This window comes from Phyllobates terribilis, unplaced genomic scaffold (genome assembly GCF_046119375.1).
Source record: "Phyllobates terribilis strain yellow unplaced genomic scaffold, ASM4611937v1 Scaffold_1__5_contigs__length_1240528914, whole genome shotgun sequence".
Taxonomy (NCBI): Eukaryota; Metazoa; Chordata; class Amphibia; order Anura; family Dendrobatidae; genus Phyllobates; species Phyllobates terribilis.
In genome coordinates, this window is record NW_027362761.1 from 1,092,848,976 (window position 1) to 1,092,872,154 (window position 23,179).

At 42.3% G+C, this 23,179-nt stretch overlaps 1 protein-coding gene across 8 annotated transcripts in view; it reads right to left on the minus strand.

Annotated features, from left to right (window-relative positions):
• The window catches only part of LIMCH1 (LIM and calponin homology domains 1), a 365,336-nt gene that overhangs the window by 195,349 nt on the left and 146,808 nt on the right, over nt 1-23,179 (minus strand). For all 8 annotated transcript variants that reach the window (XM_073645636.1, XM_073645633.1, XM_073645646.1 and 5 more), the window contains exon 3: nt 140-209. In XM_073645636.1, coding sequence (XP_073501737.1) covers nt 140-209 — 70 coding nt within the window. The remainder of the gene's footprint in view (nt 1-139; nt 210-23,179) is intronic.

The following is a 23,179-nucleotide window of genomic DNA, read 5'->3' on the forward strand; positions in this document are numbered from 1 at the left end:
TACCCCCATCGAGATCCGGCTCCGGGTATCCCTTGAACATGGCCCAGGGGGCGCGTCAACTTCATGAACTGCAAATATCACAAGATCTTTTGTGCATATATTTTCAGGAAAAATAATGTATAAAGGAAGTTGTACTTACCAGCCCTGCAATGGGTGTGGGCAGTCTGTTAATCTTTTTGAGAAGTCCTGGCTTAATTGCATTCAACAACCTGCAAAATTATGTATAAAAAAGGTCAACACAGCCAAGAAAGTGATTATATTATTCATCAAACATATTTTAGGGTTAGATAAATAAACTCTACACAACCAGGTAAAGGGATGTATGCAATCATCAGCAACAAAGGAAGAACAAGGCACAAGCCAGTGGTCAGATCCAGAGTGATCTAGAGCTCAAGTATATTGGTATGGAGCCAATAGGTATATTGGTATGGTGCACTGCTGTACAGATTGCTCGGTGGAACGTTTGAAGTCCGTTTTGCTTTTCGTTCTGTTGCCAGTATTTACACCAAAATTTTGTAAAATGTCATTTGATGTCACTTGATGTTTGACAAAATTGGCGTATCTCTGGATGTAACTTCTATATAGAACAGTTTTTTCACTTTTCCCTTTTGAAGTGAGATTTGTGAATATTTTTAAAAGTCGCAATTCATAAATCTGGATTAAACTTTTTCTGTGCAGCTAAAAATGCAGACTTTGGCTATGTTAACACATTGCGTTTCTGCTGCCTTTTTTTTCTGCAGCAAAACCTGATCTCTTGCCAGGAGGTTTGTTCAGGATTTTTCCTGCTTTTTTGCTTGTTCTTTTGGTGCGCTTTTTTCACTGTCCTTTTGTCTCTTTTATGCATGTGCATAAAGTTTGGTGAAAAATAACATTGGTCCGCGTGGAATCTGATTTTTTTTATCAGATTGCACTCATCCGATTTATACGCTAGTGTGAATGAGCCCTTAGTCTGATGCCTTGACTTTAGACTAATCTGGGGAATGTATGATGCCCCCATCAAGTTGCAAGGAGGAGTAAGATAGGACTGAGGATTCTACTACTTTTGTATATTTTGATTGAAAAGTACTTCGGTAGAAAAAGTGCAAATATGTCTACTCAAATTTGTTTTGTAAGAGAAAATGGAGCCCTAATACAAATTCCAACAAAGTTAATACAATATTGCAAGATGCTGAAGAAAAAAAAAAGCCTCACTGGCTACTATGCACATCGCAATCACTGGGTGCCCACACAGATACATATAACAAATATCTCCCAATAGAGTAAGTCCGGGTTCAGACGGCTATGCTAAAACTTGGGCTAGTCATGTCAGTAAATTGCATCTGTATCACATAGCGGATGAGTACAGGAGCGGCCTGCTATGTACATGCACTAGTCTGGTCCGTAAATCAGACCAAGGAAGTGCATGCTGCAATTTCTGCCACACCGTTGGTCCATGTGGGACATCGGCCATTTACAATGGCACATTGGCCAGCACAATTATGGATAATACACTCATCTGAACAAGCCCTAAATGCAAAAAAAAATTATTTTGAATACAGGTCATCAGGTGCCTGCCACACATCTCTACAGATGTTTCCCACCTTTGCTTTTAGCTTAACATATTCAAGGACTGCTAACAAGGAGGAGCTTGGCTGCCAATAAACTCAAGACAATTGCTACAGATGCCTCCATTTTCCCAATAATGTCAATATACAGATATTAACTTAATTGGCTGCTGGATATTTCCCGTTTGCCCTCCATAATACTAATGTAGTCTACTACGTCTGAGTGTTTGCCTCCAGTAGGCGTACATGCCCAAAAATGATGCACATCAGAGCACACGTTCATTCTGACGGCACCATTATAGTCAATGGCCCCATTGGCGCTTACACCTGAATCCCATTTTGCAGGGGTTTGGCCGCAAGCCCTGATGGAGGCACTGAACGGGTGCCTGAATGCAGGGTGAAAACCCCCTTAGTACTATGCCCATACCATTGTGGTCAGTAGCTGAAGTGCGTTTGTTGTGCTTCACGTCTCAGTTACATATGAGTTTTGTTTTGTTCTTTTAAGGTGTGGTGGGAATTTTCTTCTTGGATTCGAGTACATGCTGAGATTCCTCCCTAATTGTTGGGAACTAGAAAAAGCAGCTGGTTCTGGCAGGGTAACAGCGATTACTCCAGCACTGCCAACAACATCCAACTCTGCTGGAAATGTTCTCAAAAATCTCCTCTCAATAAAAAACGATTAGGAAAGCCGGATAGCTTGTCCTGCTTTTGGAAATTAAAATAATAAAAAGACTGATAGGATCGGGTCAATAAGCTTTACATTCTTGGATATCTGGATTTATTCTAATCAGGCAGAGGAAAGAGAATTGTATGAACAATTGTGATTCCAAAGTGTTAGAAAGTGTTCCAAGTAACGAAAGAAGGAAGGAAATTGCAACTGTAACACATTATAAAAGGCTCTCATAGTGATGAGCTTATTATGGCAATGAACTATGCTGACTATAAAGCTCATACTACACCAGAACGCAACTGCATTTATTTATTCTAATATACATATTGTTACGCTCGTGCCCGGACTGACTGGCGTGAGCGTGATTAGTGATCCCACTGTACCATGAACCGAGGAGTGCCTGGAGGGGCGTAACCAAGTATCAACCCGATCAGACCAAGGTCACACGGCGGCTCAGTCGACTCCGCGAACCAGGGAGGAACCGAGCAGAGGGACCAGGTGCTACTCCAGGTCAGACCCCGGTCACAGCTGTTGACCCACACCGGGGAATGCAGGAACAGGCAGGTTAGCTGGTATGCAGACAGGTGGGCACTGGCAGGCATGGCTGGTATAAAGGCAGGTGGGCACTGGCAGGCAAGGCTGGTATAAAGGCAGGTGGGTACTAGCAGGCACGGCTGGTATGAAGGCAGGTGGGTACTGGCAGGCACGGCAAGTATGAAGGCAGGCGGGTGCTGACAGGTACGGCTGGAATGCAGACAGGCAGATACTGGCAGGTAAGAACGCAGGCTGGATAGGGACCAGTACAGACTGGGATACAGGAACAGAGCAGCAGGTGCGGTGGACTAGCAGAGCAAAACCGCAGGATCGGTGAACAAGCAGAGCGGAGCAAAACCGCAGGTGCGGTGAACAAGCAGAGCGGAGCAAAACCTCAGGAGCGGTGAACAAGCAGAGCGGAGCAAAACCGCAGGTGCAGTGAGCAAGCAGAGCAAAACCGCAGGTGCGGTGAGCAAGCAGAGCGGAGCAAAACCGCAGGTGAGGTGAACAAGCAGAGCGGAGCGGAGCAAAACCGCAGGTGCGGTGAACAAGCAGAGCGGAGCAAAACCACAGGTGCGGTAAGCAAGCAGAGCGGAGCAAAACCGCAGGGGCGGTAAGCAAGCAGAGCGGAGCAAAACCGCCGGAGAGGTGAGGAAGCAGAGCAGAACAGAACACAGGTGCGGTGAACAAGCGGAACAAAGCGGAACAGCTGGAGCAGTGAACAAGCAGAGCAGAACAGAACCGCAGGTGCGGTAAACAAGCGGGAAGAGCGGAACCGCCGGAGCAGTGAACAAGCAGAGCAGAAGGTGAAGGCAGACAGGACAGGGCTCTGTTCACATGGAACAGACTGGAAAATACAGGAAGATGGTTAGAATACAGGAGGTAGATACGGAGGCAGGGAAAGGGGACAAGCAGAACCAGATACACACAAGGTACTCACTATGAAGTAGCGAGTGGACACAAAACTCACAAACAGAAGTACAGAGACAACGAGTTGGAGTTAGGTGCAGGTTCAGACACTGCAGGAAAAGGGAAGGTACGGACAAAGAGAGAAACAAGTAACGGGCTAAGACACTGTTCAGACAGGAACTGAACCGAGAACAAGATACAGGAACGAGCCTGGGAACTCAGCCCCCAGGGTGGCGGAAACAGACTAGAAGTCAGAGATACAGGTAGCGGCCCTGGCTACTCGGCCCCCAGGGTGGCAGAACAGACAAGATACAGGACAGGACCTGGCAATTCAGTTGCAAAAGACAAACTGAGTGAAAGTGTTGCTCAGGACCCTCCTACTGGGTGGAGGGGGTTTAAGTATCCAGTGACTCACAGCAATAGGCTGGGGACACATTAGGACTGTGCACACAGTAGCTATAAGAAACAAGCAGAAAGCCGCGCCGACGCCCTAGGCAATCAGACAAGAGACATGGACAGAGCGGGTACTGGAGCAAAGAGTGCAGCATCGACTGACAGATAAGATTGCGGTCTTGCATGGTGGGAGGTGGTGCACCATGCTAGCACGCCGCCAGGGATGTTACACATATACACACACCTTCCTTCTTTATCTTGTGTTTGGTGTGGAAACATTGTAAACAGGTGCTTGGAATGCAACGGTGCAGAAGAGGACGACGCAGCGGTAACTTAATCATGGATTATTCATTACATTAACAACAATTTGAATGATTTGAATGCAAAATTAAATGAGGATAGCAGATTATTACAGTGCAATAAAATATTTTACAACTCAAACAGAAGCCATTTCTTGTGGTTGAAGCAGCAGTAGCAGATAGAACAATTAAACCCCATCATACAAGGTACTAAATATTTACAATAGCTACAAGTGTCTCCATTCTCTTATTCTGCCTGCTTAAGGGGATAAGTTCGCTCCTACAGCTGTATATTTACGTCCCTGGACTGAACTGTGACCTCTACAATACTACAGCAGCATCAGAAAAGCGGAGGGGCACTAAAGCTGGATGGTTTGTGCCCTTTAGCAATCTGGACAGCTTTAGACCAGCACTGACAAGTAGAGATGAGCGAACCTGAACTTAAAAGTTCTGGGTTCGTACAGGACACTTAGTGTCCGATGCTAAGCTCTGAACAGAGAGTTTAGCAAATACCGAAGCGATTTGGCATATCACAACCAGCAGAAGATGACCGAAGCAATGCCGAGAACAGAAGAAGATGGCGCCTGGTAAGTAGAAGACTAGGAGCAGGGAACGTATATTTGTAGCACCACTCCAGTGGTGGAGTGGTGCTTTCAATTTTGTCAGCAGTTTTCAAATTTGCCAACTTGGCTATTCCAAGAAAATTGGCAAATTTGGTCAAAATACTGGCCTATTACTGCAGGTCCTGAATATACATTTGTGGAACCTGACCAAGCTTGCATTTCAAAATATTTCAGAATAGCACATATATAATTATATATATAATTGTTCACCTCACACAACTTCTGATATACAGATCAGTGGAGAATACCATAGGATAGCAATGGTGGTGATTGTGAGCAGAGAACTGACTGTGCTAATAGGACTCTGGATGTTCTACTGAAATCAATGGCATTGTAATGTACATGTAAAGTCACATCACTCGGATTTGGGAAGAGATCTAAAAGTGATGATCCATTTTGTGAAATTAGCCAGAATCATGTGCCTGAATGTAAGTAAGGTAGCAAGTCACGGTTTGGCTAGGATATATACGAGATACAGGAATTGGGCAGAAAAATGCACAGAAAAGAAAAGCCTAACCACAACTCTGGAGTGACTTGAATATCTCATTGTGTTATCCCTATAGTACTCCTATTATATAAATCATTATAACCGCTCATGAACCTATACTTACGCTCTCCATATATCACAGTTGCTATAAGCTGTACTCAAATTATTACAATATCATTCTTTATGAATTGAAGCAATTCCAACAAAAGAGCACGAAAATGGAATTCCTTGTGGCCTCTTTCATTATTAGGCAGGTGCAGGTTGTTTTAGGACAGCCTGTGTCTGCGGCACCATAAGCTGCTGATAAATTCCCAGCTGCAAACTTCAGAGTCTGAGTTGGCCTTCGCTACCAAACATTTTTTCTGGAATCATCTCATTTTTAAATAATTCTTAAATAACCTACACAGAGGTAGCAGAGCTGAATTTGTCACTTTCTCTTTTGTCTCTAGATAATCCATTCCTATTTGGAATTTTGCTGACTTAGCGCTGCTATATTTTAGGGAGGTGCTGCATAACTTTACCACTATTTAATCAGGGCCTATCACTTGGCATAAATATGTATTTTTTAACTTAGTGTAAATGCTGTGGCTCTGATTCAGACATGGTTTATTTTTTTTCGTTCCTGCGCCTCTCTATTCCCGATATATGGCCCTCTTCTGCTTATATACAGTTGTGCTCAAAAGTTTACATACCCCGGCAGAATTTTTTCTTTCTTGGCCTGGTTTCAGAGAATATGAATGATAACGAAAAATACTTTTTCTCCACTCATGGTTATTGGTTGTGTGAAGCCATTTATTGTCAAACTACTGTGTTTTCTCTTTTTAAATCTTAATGACAACCAAAAAAAATCCAAATGACCCTGATCAAAAGTTTACATACCCCAGCTTTTAATATCGTGTCTTGCCCCCTCTAACATCAATGACAGCTTGAAGTCTTTTGTGGTAGCTGTGGATGAGATTCTTTATTCTCTCAGATTGTAAAGCTGCCCATTCTTCTTGGCAAAAAGCCTCCAGTTCCTGTAAATTCCTGGGCTGTCTAGCATGAACTGCGCTTTGGGATCTCCCTAGAGTGGCTCAATGATATTGAGGTCAGGAGACAGATGGCTTCTCCAGAACCTTCACTTTGCTCTGCTGTAGCCAATGACAGGTCGACTTGGCCTTATGTTCTGGATTGTCGTCATGTTGGAACGTCCAAGTACGTCCCATGTGCAGCTTGCGGGCTGACGAGTGCAAATTTGCCTCCAGTATTTGCTGATAACGTGCTGCATTCATCTTTCCTTCAACTTTTACCAAGTTTCCTGTGCCTTTGTAGCTCACACATCCAAAAAAATCAGCAATCCACCTCCGTGCTTTACTGTACGAATGGTGTTCCTTTCATCATAGGAAAAGATGACCTCTCTCCAAATGTAACATTTATGGTTATGGCCAAAAAGTTCAATTTGGGTCTCATCACTCCAAATTACCTTGTTGCAGAAGTTTTGAGGCTGGTCTCTGTGCTGTTTGGAGTATTGTAGGAGAGATACTTTGCGGCATTTGCGCAGTAATGGCTTTCTTCTGGCGACTCGACCATGCAGCCCATTTTTCTTCAAGTGCTTCCTTATTGTGCATCTTGAAACAGCCACACCGCTAGTTTTCAGAGTCTCCTGAATTTCAGCTGATGTTATTAGTGGGTTTTTCTTTGCATCCCAAACAATTTTCCTGGCAGTTGTGGCCGAAATTTTTGTTGGTCTACCTGACCGTGGTTTGGTTTTTCCATTTGTTAATCACAGTTTGAACGCTGCTCACTGACATTATCAATTCCTTGGATATTTTTTTTGTATCCCTTTCCTCTGTTATACAGTTCAACTACCTTTTCCCATAGATCCGTTGAGAATTCTTTTGCTTTCCCCATGACTTACAATCCACAAAAGTCAGTGGCTGGATGAAAGATGCAAGAGTCTGTCACATTATGCACACATACTGATTACAAAGCAAACAGGTCGCAGGTGAGGATGTTACCTTTTGTAGCCATTCAAACCCATTTGTGTCAAATTATGTGCATGTTATCAGGCAAAATCACCAGGGTATGTGAACTTTTGATCAGGGTCATTTGGATGTTTTTGGTTGTCATTAAGATTTAAAAAGAGAAAACACAGTAGTTTGACAATAAATGGCTTCACACAGCCAATATCCATGAGTGGAGAAATTTTTTTTTTGTTAGCATTCATATTCTCTGAAACAAGGCCAAGAAAGGAAAAATTCTGCCGGGTATGTAAACTTTTGATAACAACTGTAAATCTAGCTCAAAAAGACTCCCATATAGAAGAGTTGATGACCACACCAACTTGGCTAAAAAATATAATGACAAAAAGACCAAAATAAATCAGAAAGATGTACAGGAACAAAAGAAAAACACCAGATTCAAGAGAAGAGTGACATTTAGGTCAGGTAAAAAAAATTAGATGTTTATTGAAAATGATATTGTCACAGGGAGGCAGCGACAGAGAGGAGCCAGAAGATCACGGCGTCGGGTTAAACAAACTCCTGCACTGATTAGAAAGGCTTCTCCGTCCTATTAAACAGTGCAAGTTTTCCTTGCTCTATCATTGCAAGGGTTAATCAGTTCAGTTGATCTCATGGAGCTCTCCATCCTGAATTGTTTCAGCTGTTCTGTGTTGGCCATTCCTCTCTAGTATACAGTGCCTACAAGTAGTATTTAACCCCCTGCAGATTTAGCTGGTTTGATGAGATGCAAATAAGTTAGAGCCTTCAAACTGCAAACGAGAGTAGGTTTTATGAACAGAAGCATAAATCTTACAAACCAAAAAGTTATGTTGCTCAGTTGAATTTTATTAAATTTTAAACATAAAAGTGTGGGTCAATTATTATACAACCCCTATGTTTAATATTTTGTGGAATAACCCTTGTTTGCAATTACAGCTAATAATCGTCTTTTATAAGACCTGATCAGGCCGGCACAGGTCTGTGGAGTTATCTTGGCCCACTCCTCCATGCAGATCTTCTCCAAGTTATCTAGGTTCTTTGGGTGTCTCATGTGGACTTTATTCTTGAGCTCCTTCCACAAGTTTTCAATTGGGTTAAGGTCAGGAGACTGACTAGGCCACTCCAACACCTTGACTTTTTCCCTCTTGAACCAGGCCTTGGTTTTCTTGGCTGTGTGCTTTGGGTCGTTGTCTTATTGGAAGATGAAATTACGACCCATCTTAAGATCCTTGATGGAGGAGCGGAGGTTCTTGGCCAAAATCTCCAGGTAGGCCGTGCTATCCATCTTCCCATGGATGCGGACCAGATGGCCAGGCCCCTTGGCTGAGAAACAGCCCCACAGCATGATGCTGCCACCACCATGCTTGACTGTAGGGATGGTATTCTTGGGGTCGTATGCAGTGCCATCCAGTCTCCAAACGTCACGTGTGTGGTTGGCACCAAAGATCTCGATCTTGGTCTCATCAGACCATAGAACCTTGAACCAGTCTGTCTCAGAGTCCTCCAAGTGATCATGAGCAAACTGTAGACGAGCCTTGACATGACGCTTTGAAAGTAAAGGTACCTTACGGGCTCGTCTGGAACGGAGACCATTGCGGTGGAGTACGTTACTTATGGTATTGACTGAAACCAATGTCCCCACTGCCATGAGATCTTCCCGGAGCTCCTTCCTTGTTGTCCTTGGGTTAGCCTTGACTCTTCGGACAAGCCTGGCCTCGGCACGGGAGGACACTTTCAAAGGCTGTCCAGGCCGTGGAAGGCTAACAGTAGTTCCATTAGCCTTCCACTTACGGATGATGCTCCCAACAGTGGAGACAGGTAGGCCCAACTCCTTGGAAAGGGTTTTGTACCCCTTGCCAGCCTTGTGACCCTCCACGATCTTGTCTCTGATGGCCTTGGAATGCTCCTTTGTCTTTCCCATGTTGACCATGTCTGAGTGCTGTTCACAAGTTTGGGGAGGGTCTTAAATAGTCAGAAAAGGCTGGCAAAAGAGATCTTTAATCCACACATGTGAAGCTCATTATTCTTGGTGCCTGAACTACTTCTTAATACTTTAGGGGGACCAAACAGAATTCTTGTGGTTTGAGGGGTTGAATAATAAATGACACTCTGAATTAACTTTTTATGTTTTAAAAAAAAATTTAAAAAAAAAAAAAAAAAAAAAATTTGCTGCAGTGCATTTCCCACTTCCAGGCTGATCTACAGTACAAATGTCACAATGCCAAGTTAATTCCGCATGTGTCAACCAGCTAAATCTGCAGGGGGTTGAATACTACTTGTAGGCACTGTATATACTCGCGACTGGCACTTGGGAGTTGCCAGTGATAGTAACAACTTTCTGGTTTGGTGGTAAAGAAAAGTTCTGAATTAGTAGCAGTTGGTTGGTGTAGTTTACAAGATTTGTCTGTGTGGATTTGGTATTGTGTGTTTATTCCAAACCTCTCCCATTTGGTTTAGCCCTCCTACTGTTCCTTTGATTTCTGAGTGTATTTGTATGGTTTTAGTTTTACCCCTGTCTGACTGGTTAGTGTTTTCCAATATACTTCGACCGCATATTTCCCTGGGTGGGGGAGGGAACAGATAAGGGTTAACATAGGAGCATAGCAAGGTACGAGACCCTGTCGTCTCCACCATCCGGGGTAATCCAGAGGACAGGGATAGCCTAGGGTGCCTGATTATATCATCTACACCTGTATATTAGGGAGGGGCTGAATAGCTTTATCATCAAAGACAGCTTCAAAGTTAAACAGTAGAAAAACATTTTTATTTAACTATTGACCAGCCTTTGCAAAGTTATGAATCTTTGTAATAAACTCCATTACCTTATTTTGCTTCCTCCTCTTTAAAGCACAATGCAAAATTGCTGGTTTATCTGCCTAGTTCATCCTCCTTTAGTATTAGTAGCTGCTTTAGCAAGAAACCCCACTCAAACACTATTTATAAACATTCCCCTGGTCTGAGCATGGGGTAGCAGATCAAAGAAGCTCAAACAGAGTATTTGTAAATAGTGTTTGAATAAGGATTGCTGCAGTTCAAATCAGCTACTTAAGGAGCATAAAGTAAGCAGATTAACCAGCAATTCAGAGTGGTGTTAGAGAGAAGGAAGCAAAATAAGGTATTGGGTTATATTACAAATATTTATAACATTGCATTGCCTAAAGGATAATAACAAAAAAAGTTTAGTTAGTCTTTAAAGGGAATCAGTCACCATATTTTTGCTATGTAATCTGAGAGCAGCATGATGTAGAGGCAGAGATCCTGATTCCAGCTGTGTGTCACTCACTGGACTGCTTGGTGTAGTACACGTGATTGGCAGTTTCCAGTGTACACTGTCAGCAAGCTACTGTACCAATCAATGGTGGAGGCAGGGTTACAAAGATTAGCCTCACTGGTCTACATGAGACCTGGTCCTCTACTGATTATCTCCTGCTGATAAAACACTGATTGTATTCAAACTACAGCATACAAGCCTAATAAGTAACACATCCCTTGAATCAGGCTCTCTGTTCCTACATTATGCTGCTCACAAATTAAATAGCAAAAGCCTGCTGACAAGATACCCTTTAAAAAAAGTTACCAGGCGATTCTAAAACATTTAATATAGCAATAGTATGTATTCAAATTGAACCTCAGGAAAAGAAAGTTATACCACCATCTCGTCTTGCAGAGGTTTTTAATTACCAAACTTACTTTGCTGCTTTATAAAATGAACAGTGATTAGAAAAGCTTATTTTTTACTTTAATCCTTTATATTATTAGTCTTAAATAGTTATTTAGTTCTTAGTTTAAAATGGGTCCAGTTGTAGCAGATTAAAACTTTATCTGTCCAACTATGATATCACTCTTTCCAGATTTTATTTTAAGAGAAAGCTCTATGTAGGGGCAGCAGTAAGCCATTTATTGGCAGACAGACAGAAGCTGTATCCTAGCAAAAGAATGTATGTGTAAAAAAATGTATTGGTCTGTAATGTAATAAATAGATGTATTCGGTCTCCACTAATCTAATAAACTGTATCCAGGATTTTTCCTCTATTTGTTTAGGATATTTTGAAATCCGGAGAAAAACAGGACTATAAAAAAAGGATTAATTTGATAGAACCAAAAAATATTGCAAAAAGACATTGTAAATACACATGATCGGAGCCTATTCACACAATATAGATGTGGAAGTTCTTAAAGTGCTCTTTTGGTTTCCAAATTCCATTTTCAAATGTGACAGATTCCAGGTTTTAAAGCAACTACAAAAAAATGTCACCCTGGAAGATAGAGTATGAGTATATGCACACAACGTCCATTTTAGGCAGATACTGCCTTGAAAAAATACAGCAAAAAATGAATATAGTGCACAGCAATGTAGAAATTACACTGCTGTGCACATGTTCAGTTTTTGGCAACTTCTTTTACCCACTTTAGGGTTTTGAAACCTTGAAGAGGTCATAAATAATACCAGGTTCATAATCCGCCATCAAAATGGAAAGTACAGAAAAAGGCACAAGCGGCAAAGCTACTGCAAAAAGCAACAGCAAAGCCTCTAGCGAAGTCGCTGCAGGAAAAAGTCCACTGGTGTTTTCCTGAAGTGACCCCACACGGAACAACTCAGCAGCTCTGTCACCAGAAAAAAAACATCATGCGCATATACCCTATGAGTGGCCTGTTTGGACACTAAAAGGAAAACTAAAACTTCTTAACAGGTTCCCCCTCCAAAAGATTACTTTGTGTCACTTGTATTAAAAAAAAAACATCTTTAGCCTTGCAAACTGTAAAACAAAACCACGATTCATCACATTTTTGTCAAGTATTTTTTTTTTGGTGCACATTGCTTGAGGAATTGTTGCTAATTAAAAGATACATATTTGTTGGCTTTTTCGCTCTTTCTAGAGTGAAAAGTCATAGCATACTTACAATTCAAATGCCCAAAGTAAAAAAAACATAAATTAGGCGGATTTTGTACTACAAGAGGGTACCGAAGTTTAGGTCCCCCAAAAAAGTTGCTACATTTAGAAAAAAAAAAAGTCTCCAATGATAAATTAGAAACATCTGTAGAAAAATAGATAAAACCAAGTTAAAAAAAAATACAAATCTAAATAACTGAGTAAGGTGCAAAAAAAAAAATCTGTTACGGGTCTGTGAACGAGACACTTCAAGAAAAAGACCATCGGCAATAAGATGTAATGTGCATATATACTTAATGCAATTTTTACTCTTCATTGCGAAAATCTGAATTACATACAATAAAAATTACATTTGGACTGCTACCAAGCATGGCAAGCTTCCTTGACATTTCATTGCCCCCCAGATCAGTAGTAGCTCAGTGTAAACCTGAAGAACGGAGCAATACAAGGTTTAACTGATTATTATACAAATGCTCCCAATCCACCTGGGGTTGTCCACAACACTCGTGTGATGCCACTTTGGCAAGTCAGATATTTTCCCTGATACAAGAATGTGGTATTGGCAAGATGGCTATTAGGTGAAGAACTTAAAAGGGTCATTTCCATCTTCATAGATGGATATTATTGGATGGTGTTTGCAAAAAAACAAAACACTTGCAATTTACTGCAAAAAATTCTTTCAAATTTTCAACTTTAATACATGTGAGGAATGCCGAAGAAACAGGCATTCCTCACACGTATTAAAGCTATCAAACAGTCGCAAATCATGAGCACGGAGTGACTCAAACATAACACCTGAGCACGCTGAAGATACTCGGAAAACACCTGAGCATGCTCGTAAATCTCGAGTAACAAGCATGCTCGCTCATCACTAATTATATCTTGTTCATGTTTAGTTTTCCATGTAATGGTAAAAATTATCTTCATTTAGAAAGGCCACCTAATTCTAGTGATAAAACTAATCTTCACTCACACCAAAAGTTTCTGGACTTAACTATTTCTATGACGGCTGCTTGAAATAGAGAAGCCCATAGAGTCCTGTGTTGACTGAACAACTTTTCAGGACATCTGCATTTTCTATATTCAATAAATGAGCTTGCGATACATATCCTGCCAGGAAGATTTTCTCCACATGCTATCCAGACTTTCATACTTGGACAAAGTACGGTAACTTTAGACATGAAGCAAAATGGGTGCAGCCAAGGTGGTCCTTCCATAAATTGTAAAATGATAAAACAACTTCAAATTTATAGTTTGATGCGCACAGATAAAGCCAGACCGCACACTATGCACATTAGTCATGGTGTCCAAGGACGTCCAAAGTGAAATAATGAGTGCAGTCTATTGCATTGTGAAAAACACCAGAGCTGAGGGCAACTAACAAGCAGTGGCTCCCCCCTCTGGCCCGAGTGCACGTATGTATGACATGAATAGTAATTCCAATTAATGACAAATTATATTGTCCCTGTAGGAAGTAAGGAGGAAAAGGCAATGTGAGTCAGACTCAAGACAAGGTGATCACGTCAATGGGTGTCATCTGTAAGGAGGCAACATTTGAGCGTTTATTTACTTTTAATGGGAATGGTCAGTGAAAACAAGTTGTCACATATCATAAGGATAGGTGTCGCACCAGTTGACAGATCAGGAATTTTTTATTTTTTTTCAAGTTTCAAAGTGGTGCAGCAAGTCCCATTCTTTATGGGATTGTCATAAAAAGCCGAGCGCAGTACTCGACTGCCCGTTATGGAATGAACGGAGAAATGGTCAAAAAATGCACACTACCGCTCTATTCCAATAGTGATAAAAGTTCCCTGTTTTGCTGATCTGGGTGGGTCCCATTGGTCAGAAGCCCAGCTAACATCAATTGATAGGAGATAACTTGTTTTCAAAAGAACAACCCCTTTAACTTTACATTTTTATTATATGTTGCATTTTTGCCAGTTAAGACTTTTAAACCTTGTAGGGATACACGCTCGTTGGCAGCTGCTAGGGTACATAGGCAACAAGGTCCAACAAGGCAAGGTTTATTGTCTCCATAAACTTCCATAGGATTCAAACAAGAAAACAACCTTATTCGGCACAAAGGTAAAAAAGAAGAATACAACAGTCCATGCACTTGCGGTCAATTTCCAGCAAATACAGGATCACCCGTATTAAATCAATGTTCAGCTTTTTCAAACTGGGGCCAAGTCTGTCCAACACCTTGGGGTTTTCCTCCTCCCACACACAGACAGCGCTGAGACCGCACAAGCGGACTTCAATAGGACCTGGAAAGCCTGGACTGGAGCTATGGGAGCAACCATTCCCACCCAAGCTCTTCTTGTCGTTCCTAAAATCCAGACCCAAAATATGGTCCCATTAAAAACTTCTCAGCAACCTACTGTTGCTGGAACCTTTCATCTCCAAGACTTTACCAGCTGCTTTCCTACAACCTTTTCACTTTTTTTTAGCATACCATATCCCATAAACATATAAACATTGTCTGAGAAAAAAAAACCTTCCTTGCAATTTATTGGACAGATAACACTCCTTAGCATTGAAATTCCAAGTGCCAACATAAGAAATATAATAAAATCATAAAATACCAATGCCTCTACTGCCGAAACAGCACAATGGTCTTCGTTCACAAGCGGCATGTGACCGACGCAGGCCATCAGTAGACCCAGCCATGATGTGCAATACTACAGTTAGAACTCCTGCACTGAATGTGACAGCAGTAGTACTGCATGTGACTGCAGAGGTCACAGTCTGACTTCTAGCCAGTTGTAAATACATTTAATGGATTGTTGTGGAACTGGAAAGGTGCGTAATCTTTTATTTTTATTAATTTCCACTTTCGATGATTTTTTTTTTTTTTTTTTTTTTTTTTAGGTTGGCTAACCTCTGATCTGTATTTTCATATAAATGTAAAGTCAAATCTGGCAGGGTCTTACAAAGCAACTATGGTGATGCTTGAAGTGGATCCATGAGGATTACTATTTTACACTATATGAGGGCAGCATATGATTGTGGAGACGCCGAGCTTAGAGCACATATAAAACTTTCTAGAATTCGAGTCATTATTTTTATGCAAATATGCTAACAAAACCCATAGAGAATGCATCAAAGTCTTTTCATCCACCCACACAGCGTAATGCTACATTCACACATCTGTGCGATATGGCCTATTGCAGTCTTTTTCTCGAACAGTACACCGGTCCCTAGAGTTTCATTGATCCATACAGAGTTTTAAAAATGGATCAGTGTTCTTAGTCTATGAAGCTCCAAGCCCATCCTATTCTCATCGATTTACTGAAGACTGAGGACAGATTTTCCACTAGAGTTTCTTCTGTTCTTTAAAACGAGTTATCCAAGACTTTACATATTTGAACTTACCGGCAGGTAGTTGCTAATTATATACCTGGCCTCAATCTATGCTGGTTCAGAGCTGCGGCTTCATTTGATCGCTTGTCAACAACAAAGCAGCTCCTCTTCTTCCTGTCTGCCCTGTCGATGGGCCATCATGCCGATTGACAGCTGGCTCCCCGCAGTTGGGCAGCAGGGAGCTGGCTGTGAATCAGCATGACATCGGCAATAACGCCTAATCGACAGAGCAGAGAGGAAGAGAAGAAGCAGCTCTGTCGACCTGACGTCATCAAAAGCCTCAGAATTGCCAGCAGGAATAGTCTGTGAACGCTCTTGACCGGCAGAGGTCGGCACCCGGAAAAACAGGCAGATTTAACAACTACTTGCTTGTAAATTCTTAGCAAAGGGAAAAATAAGCAACACCGCTTTAACTAATACATGAAGAGTCAATAAATAATAAAGTTCAGACAGACTACCTGATTCAATGAAAAAAAAGGATGTGAAAAAAGAGGAAGCAACTAGGGCGCAACTAGAATGATATCTGAGAAAAAAATTGTTCTGTTTCTCTTGGTGTAGGTTAACAGATAGCTTTTTTTGTGTAAAGGTTTGTAATGTTTGTACACAGGAGAAGCTGTCAATCCTGATATGGACGGAGAAAGCAGAAATCAAAGGCTTTCTCTAGAAGTCCTAGCAGCATTTACAGCTTTGGATGAAGTTGGAAGTAATCTCATGCAAGTCTCAAATTGTACACCAGTAAGGAATAAATATCAGTGGTTACTTTACCTTCAATAACATCTGATATTAAGAAAGCACTTTCATCACCAAATTCTACACATTAAATCCACTTTCAAAAAAACTGAGCAGCAGTGAATAACGGAAGCATTGAGAGGCTCCCAAGTAAATGGTTAATTGGATCTGATCAGTTCTATGAAAATCAGAGCTTTTCAAAAATCTATGGAGTTGAGCAAATAGATCTGCAGGACTCTGGTCCAGCGGCCACCTTGCTGGTCTGTGGCCACCGTAGCCAAGACCTGCGAACCTCTACCTACTAGCCAACATCCCCAGAGCCTCTTCTGATTCGTAGTTCCAAGGAGACGTCATGTGTGGGTCGAGCTGTAACAAGAACGTCATGAGGGGCCTTGTCAAAAGAGAAGAGGTTCGCAGCGCTCTTATCCAGCGGCCTCATACTATGGATGAGGCTGCTGGACCAGGGTCCGGAAAATAATTTTTCTGAACTCTATTATCACTTTTCTAAAAGCATGGAAAAAAAATAAAGATATCACACCTTAGAAGATCCTGCTTTACAGGAATCAATGACATTAAATTATTTATTTAGCGATTGCCTTAGGACTTCACAGTGTGCAAACTAGATGTAACGACATTTGCCAACAGGAAACCTGCACAGCCAGCAAGGCTCTGACTGTCATGATGTTCTACAAACTGAGCAGCTGTTCTAGGTGTGTTGGGTGAGAAGAATATATCTTATAGGTGTCAGCTATAAATTTATGACATGTAGGCGGTTACCACCTAAAAATGCATAATGATGTGGCTCTAATTATAACATAGAGAGACTCATGCATCAAATACACACCAGGAAAATGATGCAATTAGATTTAAACAAGGTTGCGTTACAGGTTACAAAGTCTTTGCAAAACCCAGATTTGTGAACACAGATGCTAAAAGTAAATCTGAAAAAAAAAACGCCTCCGCGATTGCTACACTGTGCCAGTTTATATGTGCGACATGTAAAATAATTACGTCTTCATCAATAAAAACTGTGCCACCAATTACTGCATCATAAAACCACAACAGAACCACTTTCTTTTACTAAGATGAGGTTTTGATGTAATTTTAACTCAACTGCTACATGTGACTTTAATCTTAAAAGGACTTTTCCCACGAACAAAGCGAATTTTAATCAATAGATCTTGGAATAATAATAATTTCCACAATTGAATGTGTTTAAAAAAATGTTCCTGTGCTGAGATAATCTTATAAATGTGCCCCTGCTGTGTACTGTGTAATGGCTGTGTCTGACCGTACAGGAACATTGTCTGATCATACCACATCTCCTGGGCAGGGGAGGAAACAAAAGCGTATACAGACAGGACAGCATGGGATAACAGATTCGACTTTCTTCGAATTCGTACATTATTTAAAAACAAGCAGCAAATGTCTTATCTCATAGAAAGAATCAGCTGTGATCCCCTGCTGTCCTGCCTGTATACTCTTTTGCTTCCTCCCCTGTCCAGGAGCTGTGGTATGATCAGACCATTTTCCTGTACGGTCAGACACAGCCATTACACAGTACACAGCAGGGGCACATTTATAAGATTATCTCAGCACAGGAACATTTTTTTTTCTTTTTTTAACACCTTCAATTGTGTAACTTTTTGTTCAAAAATCTATTTATTAAATGTACTTTACTTGTGGGCAATTGGCCATCATCTGTATTAAACACACTGCATCAGTGATTGGGTAACCATATGTGGGGTCTTGGGCCCATATCTGCGGATACACAGTTGTTGACTATTCTGAAACCTTTGGAGCACTACTGGCACCATGGATAGCATCGCATTACCAGAACTGGATACCAAGTCAATACAACTTGATACAAAGTTAAAAACAATATCACTGATGGTTTGGTTTAGTAAGGTTTCCCCCTCTTCAGCCAGGACTTAACACATGGGGAACACCCCTGTTGCCTCCTCCACCAAGCCTTTGCTAAGTGCTTATAATTTACTCTACTTGAATCACCTTTTATTTCACACAGTTCTGGCTGGTAAACGTATAGATGTAGGTTCACCTTTGATGAAGCAATACTGAACTTACACATTCAGTATTACATGTATGCAGGGGTGGATTAAGAGTAGCAAGGGCCCCGGGCAGTTTAGAAGGCGCGGGCCCCCCCACCACCTGATTTATCACGTGACATGTCACATGATCCCCTGTGATAGATCATGTGATAGTTCACGGGAAATTAATTTGCCACAATATTAATTGTGCTGCCTCATCTGAGAGCAGCACAATATTGGGGCAGATACCCTGATTCCAGCGATGTGTCACTTTTTCAGCTGCTTGTTGTCATTTTGAGAAAATCACCGTTTTATCTGCTGCAGATCTAGCAGCTCTCTGAATGCTGCGCTCTGTATAGCCCCGCCCACACCACTGATTGGCAGCTTTCTGCCCATGCTCAGTGTACACAGAAATCTACTGATCAGTGATGGGGGTGGGGTCCTACAGAACTTACTAGTCATCTAGTGATAATTACCTTCTGACAAATCAATGATTTTATCAAAACAACACGAAGCAGCCCAGTAAGTGACACATTACTGGAATCAGTGCCTCTAACCCTACATTATGCTGCTCTCAGATTAGGTGGCAAAAACCTGATGACAGATTCCCTTTAAAGGAGCTGTAAAGACAAAAAGGTTTGTATTAAAAAAAATACAAGCCATTTGTGAAATTAACTTTTTTTCATTGTTAATTCACATTAGACTGTATCTTCAACACTTTTGTCAGCAGGTCTTATTACAGACTCTGAATAGGGCAGCTCTCTCCCTCTCCCTCAGCAGAAAGTCACAGCATGGTGAAAAAACGGGATCTTTTATGATTTTCTCATAATAAATAAAAAAGGACATGCAAGTCCTCCAAACTATTTTCCGTTTCTGTATAGGGGAGGTCCTAAATCTTTCTTGTTCTTTAGTTGATCACATGTCAAAAAGGCAAAGCATTTACTATGAACTCGCCTAAAAAAATATGCACTTGGAGAGTAATATCATCATCTGCATGTAAATATTCCTTGACTCTAAGGGCTCGCTCACACTGTCGTATAACACGGCTGAATGCTATGTGATGTTTTATCGGATAGGACTCGGCCCTATGTTATACTATGGGACAGTGCGATTATTGGCATGAGAAAATAATCTCATTCGATATTCGGACCATGTGCACCCATACAAGTCTATGGGTGCACGTAAAACATTAGACTGCACTCGGATGTCATCCAAGTGCAGTCCGATGAACACTCACAGAGACTATGGAGAAGATGGAGAAAGTAAGTTCTCCATCTTCTCCATATCTGTGCTGCGAGAGAATCGGATCACACTCAGTTGAAGCTCTGAGTTTGAGCCGAGTGTCATTAGCATAATTGGCCCTATTCTCTTGCATGAGAGAATATATGGCTTAGTGAGTGGACCCTAAAACTGAATAGTAGTGACGGACAGGCACCTCACAAGCGGGATCCATGTAGCTCTCAGATGTCATGTAGGTAGGGCTTCATTCCATGGGGTAGGGCTTAATTTCAAGGTATATAAAAAAAATGGACTTCAAATAAAAATTAAATGAACACAAAAAGCACTAATTGAATTATTTTTTTCGTATTTATGTTTGCAGCCCCTTTAAAAACCCTTTGAGGACCAAGGCACATATATGTCCCATAGTTTTAAACTGGAAAAAAATTTGATTGAATAAAATTTAAGGTCCTCGAAGGTTTAAGTAGGTCATAAATTCATATGAATACTTGCTCATACAATTTCACATGCCAAAAGATGAAGAAGAACAGAATCAAAAGTATGACATTAAGTGGAGCACTTACAGGTATTCAAGGTGAAAGAGACCAGCAAAGGCATCGTCTCGAATGACAGTAAATGAGTTAGAATTCAGCAAGCTGAAAATGAAGACAGCAGGTTAGAAGCAAACCAGACTTTATGGTGCTCAGAATTAGTCAAGCAGAATTTATTGACTGCTCTTGCAAAGCACTGAGACTCCCTTTGTATATAGATGGCGCCGTGCGGCCTCCCGCTGTGTATAGATGGTGCCGTGCGGCCTCCCGCTGTGTATAGATGGCGCCGTGCGGCCTCCCGCTGTGTATAGATGGCGCCGTGCGGCCTCCCGCTATGTATACGTGTATAGATGGCTACGTGCGGCCTTCTGCTGAGTATAGATGCCGCACGGCACCCCCCCCCAGAGACAGCAGGAGGCCGCACAGCGCAATCTATACTCAGCGGGAGGCCGCACGTAGCCATCTATACACAGCGGGAGGCCGCACGGCGCCCCCCCCAGAGACAGCAGGAGGCCGCACAGCGCCATCTATACTCAGCGGGAGGCCGCACGTAGCCATCTATACACAGCAGGGAGCCGCACGGCGCCATCTCTACACAGCAGGGGGCCGCACGGCGCCATCAATACACGGCGGGGGGCCGCACGGCGCCATCTATACATAGCGGGGGGCCGCACGTAGCCATCTATACACAGCGGGGGGCCGCACGGCGCCCCCCCCAGATACAGCAGGAGGCCGCACGCAGTCACGCACACACACAAACATATACAGACATATACATACACGCATAAACACATTTGAAACACAAAAATACATATAAACAGACATGACACAATGATATCTGCCCACACACACACATACAGACACACACAAACAGACATCACACAATGACATCTGCCCACACACACACACAGACATCACACAATGACATCTGCCCACACACACACAGACATCACACAATGACATCTACCCCCCCACACACACACACACAAACAGACACATACAAACAGACATCACACAATGACATCTGCCCACACACACACACAAACAGACATCACACAATGACATCTGCCCACACACACACAGACATCACACAATGACATCTACCCCCCCACACACACACACAAACAGACACATACAAACAGACATCACTCAATGACATCTGCCCACACACACACACAAACAGACATCACACAATGACATCTGCCTACACACACACACAAACAGACATCACACAATGACATCTGCCCACACAAACACACACAGACATCACACAAACAGACATCACACAATGACATCTGCCCACACACACACATCACACAATGACATCTGCCCACACACACAAACAGACATCACACAATGACATCTACCCCCCACACACACAAACAGACATCACACAATGACATCTGCCTACACACACACACAAACAGACATCACACAATGACATCTGCCTACACACACACACCACACAATGACATCTGCCCACACACACACACAGACATCACACAATGACATCTGCCCACACACACACAGACATCACACAATGACATCTGCCCACACACACACATCACACAAACAGACATCACACAATGACATCTGCCCACACACACACACCACACAATGACATCTGCCCACACACACACACACACATCACACAATGACATCTGCCCACACACACAAACAGACATCACACAATGACATCTACCCCCCCACACACACAAACCGACATCACACAATGACATCTGCCTACACACACACAGACATCACACAATGACATCTGCCCACACACACACAGACATCACACAATGACATCTGCCCACACACACACACAGACACATACAAACAGACATCACACAATGACATCTGCCCACACACACACACAAACAGACATCACACAATGACATCTGCCCACACACACACAGACATCACACAATGACATCTACCCCCCCACACACACACACAAACAGACACATACAAACAGACATCACACAATGACATCTGCCCACACACACACACAAACAGACATCACACAATGACATCTGCCTACACACACACACAAACAGACATCACACAATGACATCTGCCCACACAAACACACACAGACATCACACAAACAGACATCACACAATGACATCTGCCCACATACACACATCACACAATGACATCTGCCCACACACACACAATCTGCCTACACACACACACAAACAGACATCACACAATGACATCTGCCTACACACACACACCACACAATGACATCTGCCCACACACACACACAGACATCACACAATGACATCTGCCCACACACACACATCACACAAACAGACATCACACAATGACATCTGCCCACACACACACACAGACATCACACAATGACATCTGCCCACACACACACATCACACAAACAGACATCACACAATGACATCTGCCCACACACACACACCACACAATGACATCTGCCCACACACACACACAAACAGACATCACACAATGACATCTGCCTACACACACACACAAACAGACATCACACAATGACATCTGCCTACACACACACACCACACAATGACATCTGCCCACACACACACACAGACATCACACAATGACATCTGCCCACACACACACACATCACACAATGACATCTGCCCACACACACAAACAGACATCACACAATGACATCTACCCCCCCACACACACAAACCGACATCACACAATGACATCTGCCTACACACACACAGACATCACACAATGACATCTGCCCACACACACACAGACATCACACAATGACATCTGCCCACACACACACACACACAGACACATACAAACAGACATCACACAATGACATCTGCCCACACACACACACAAACAGACATCACACAATGACATCTGCCCACACACACACAGACATCACACAATGACATCTACCCCCCCACACACACACACAAA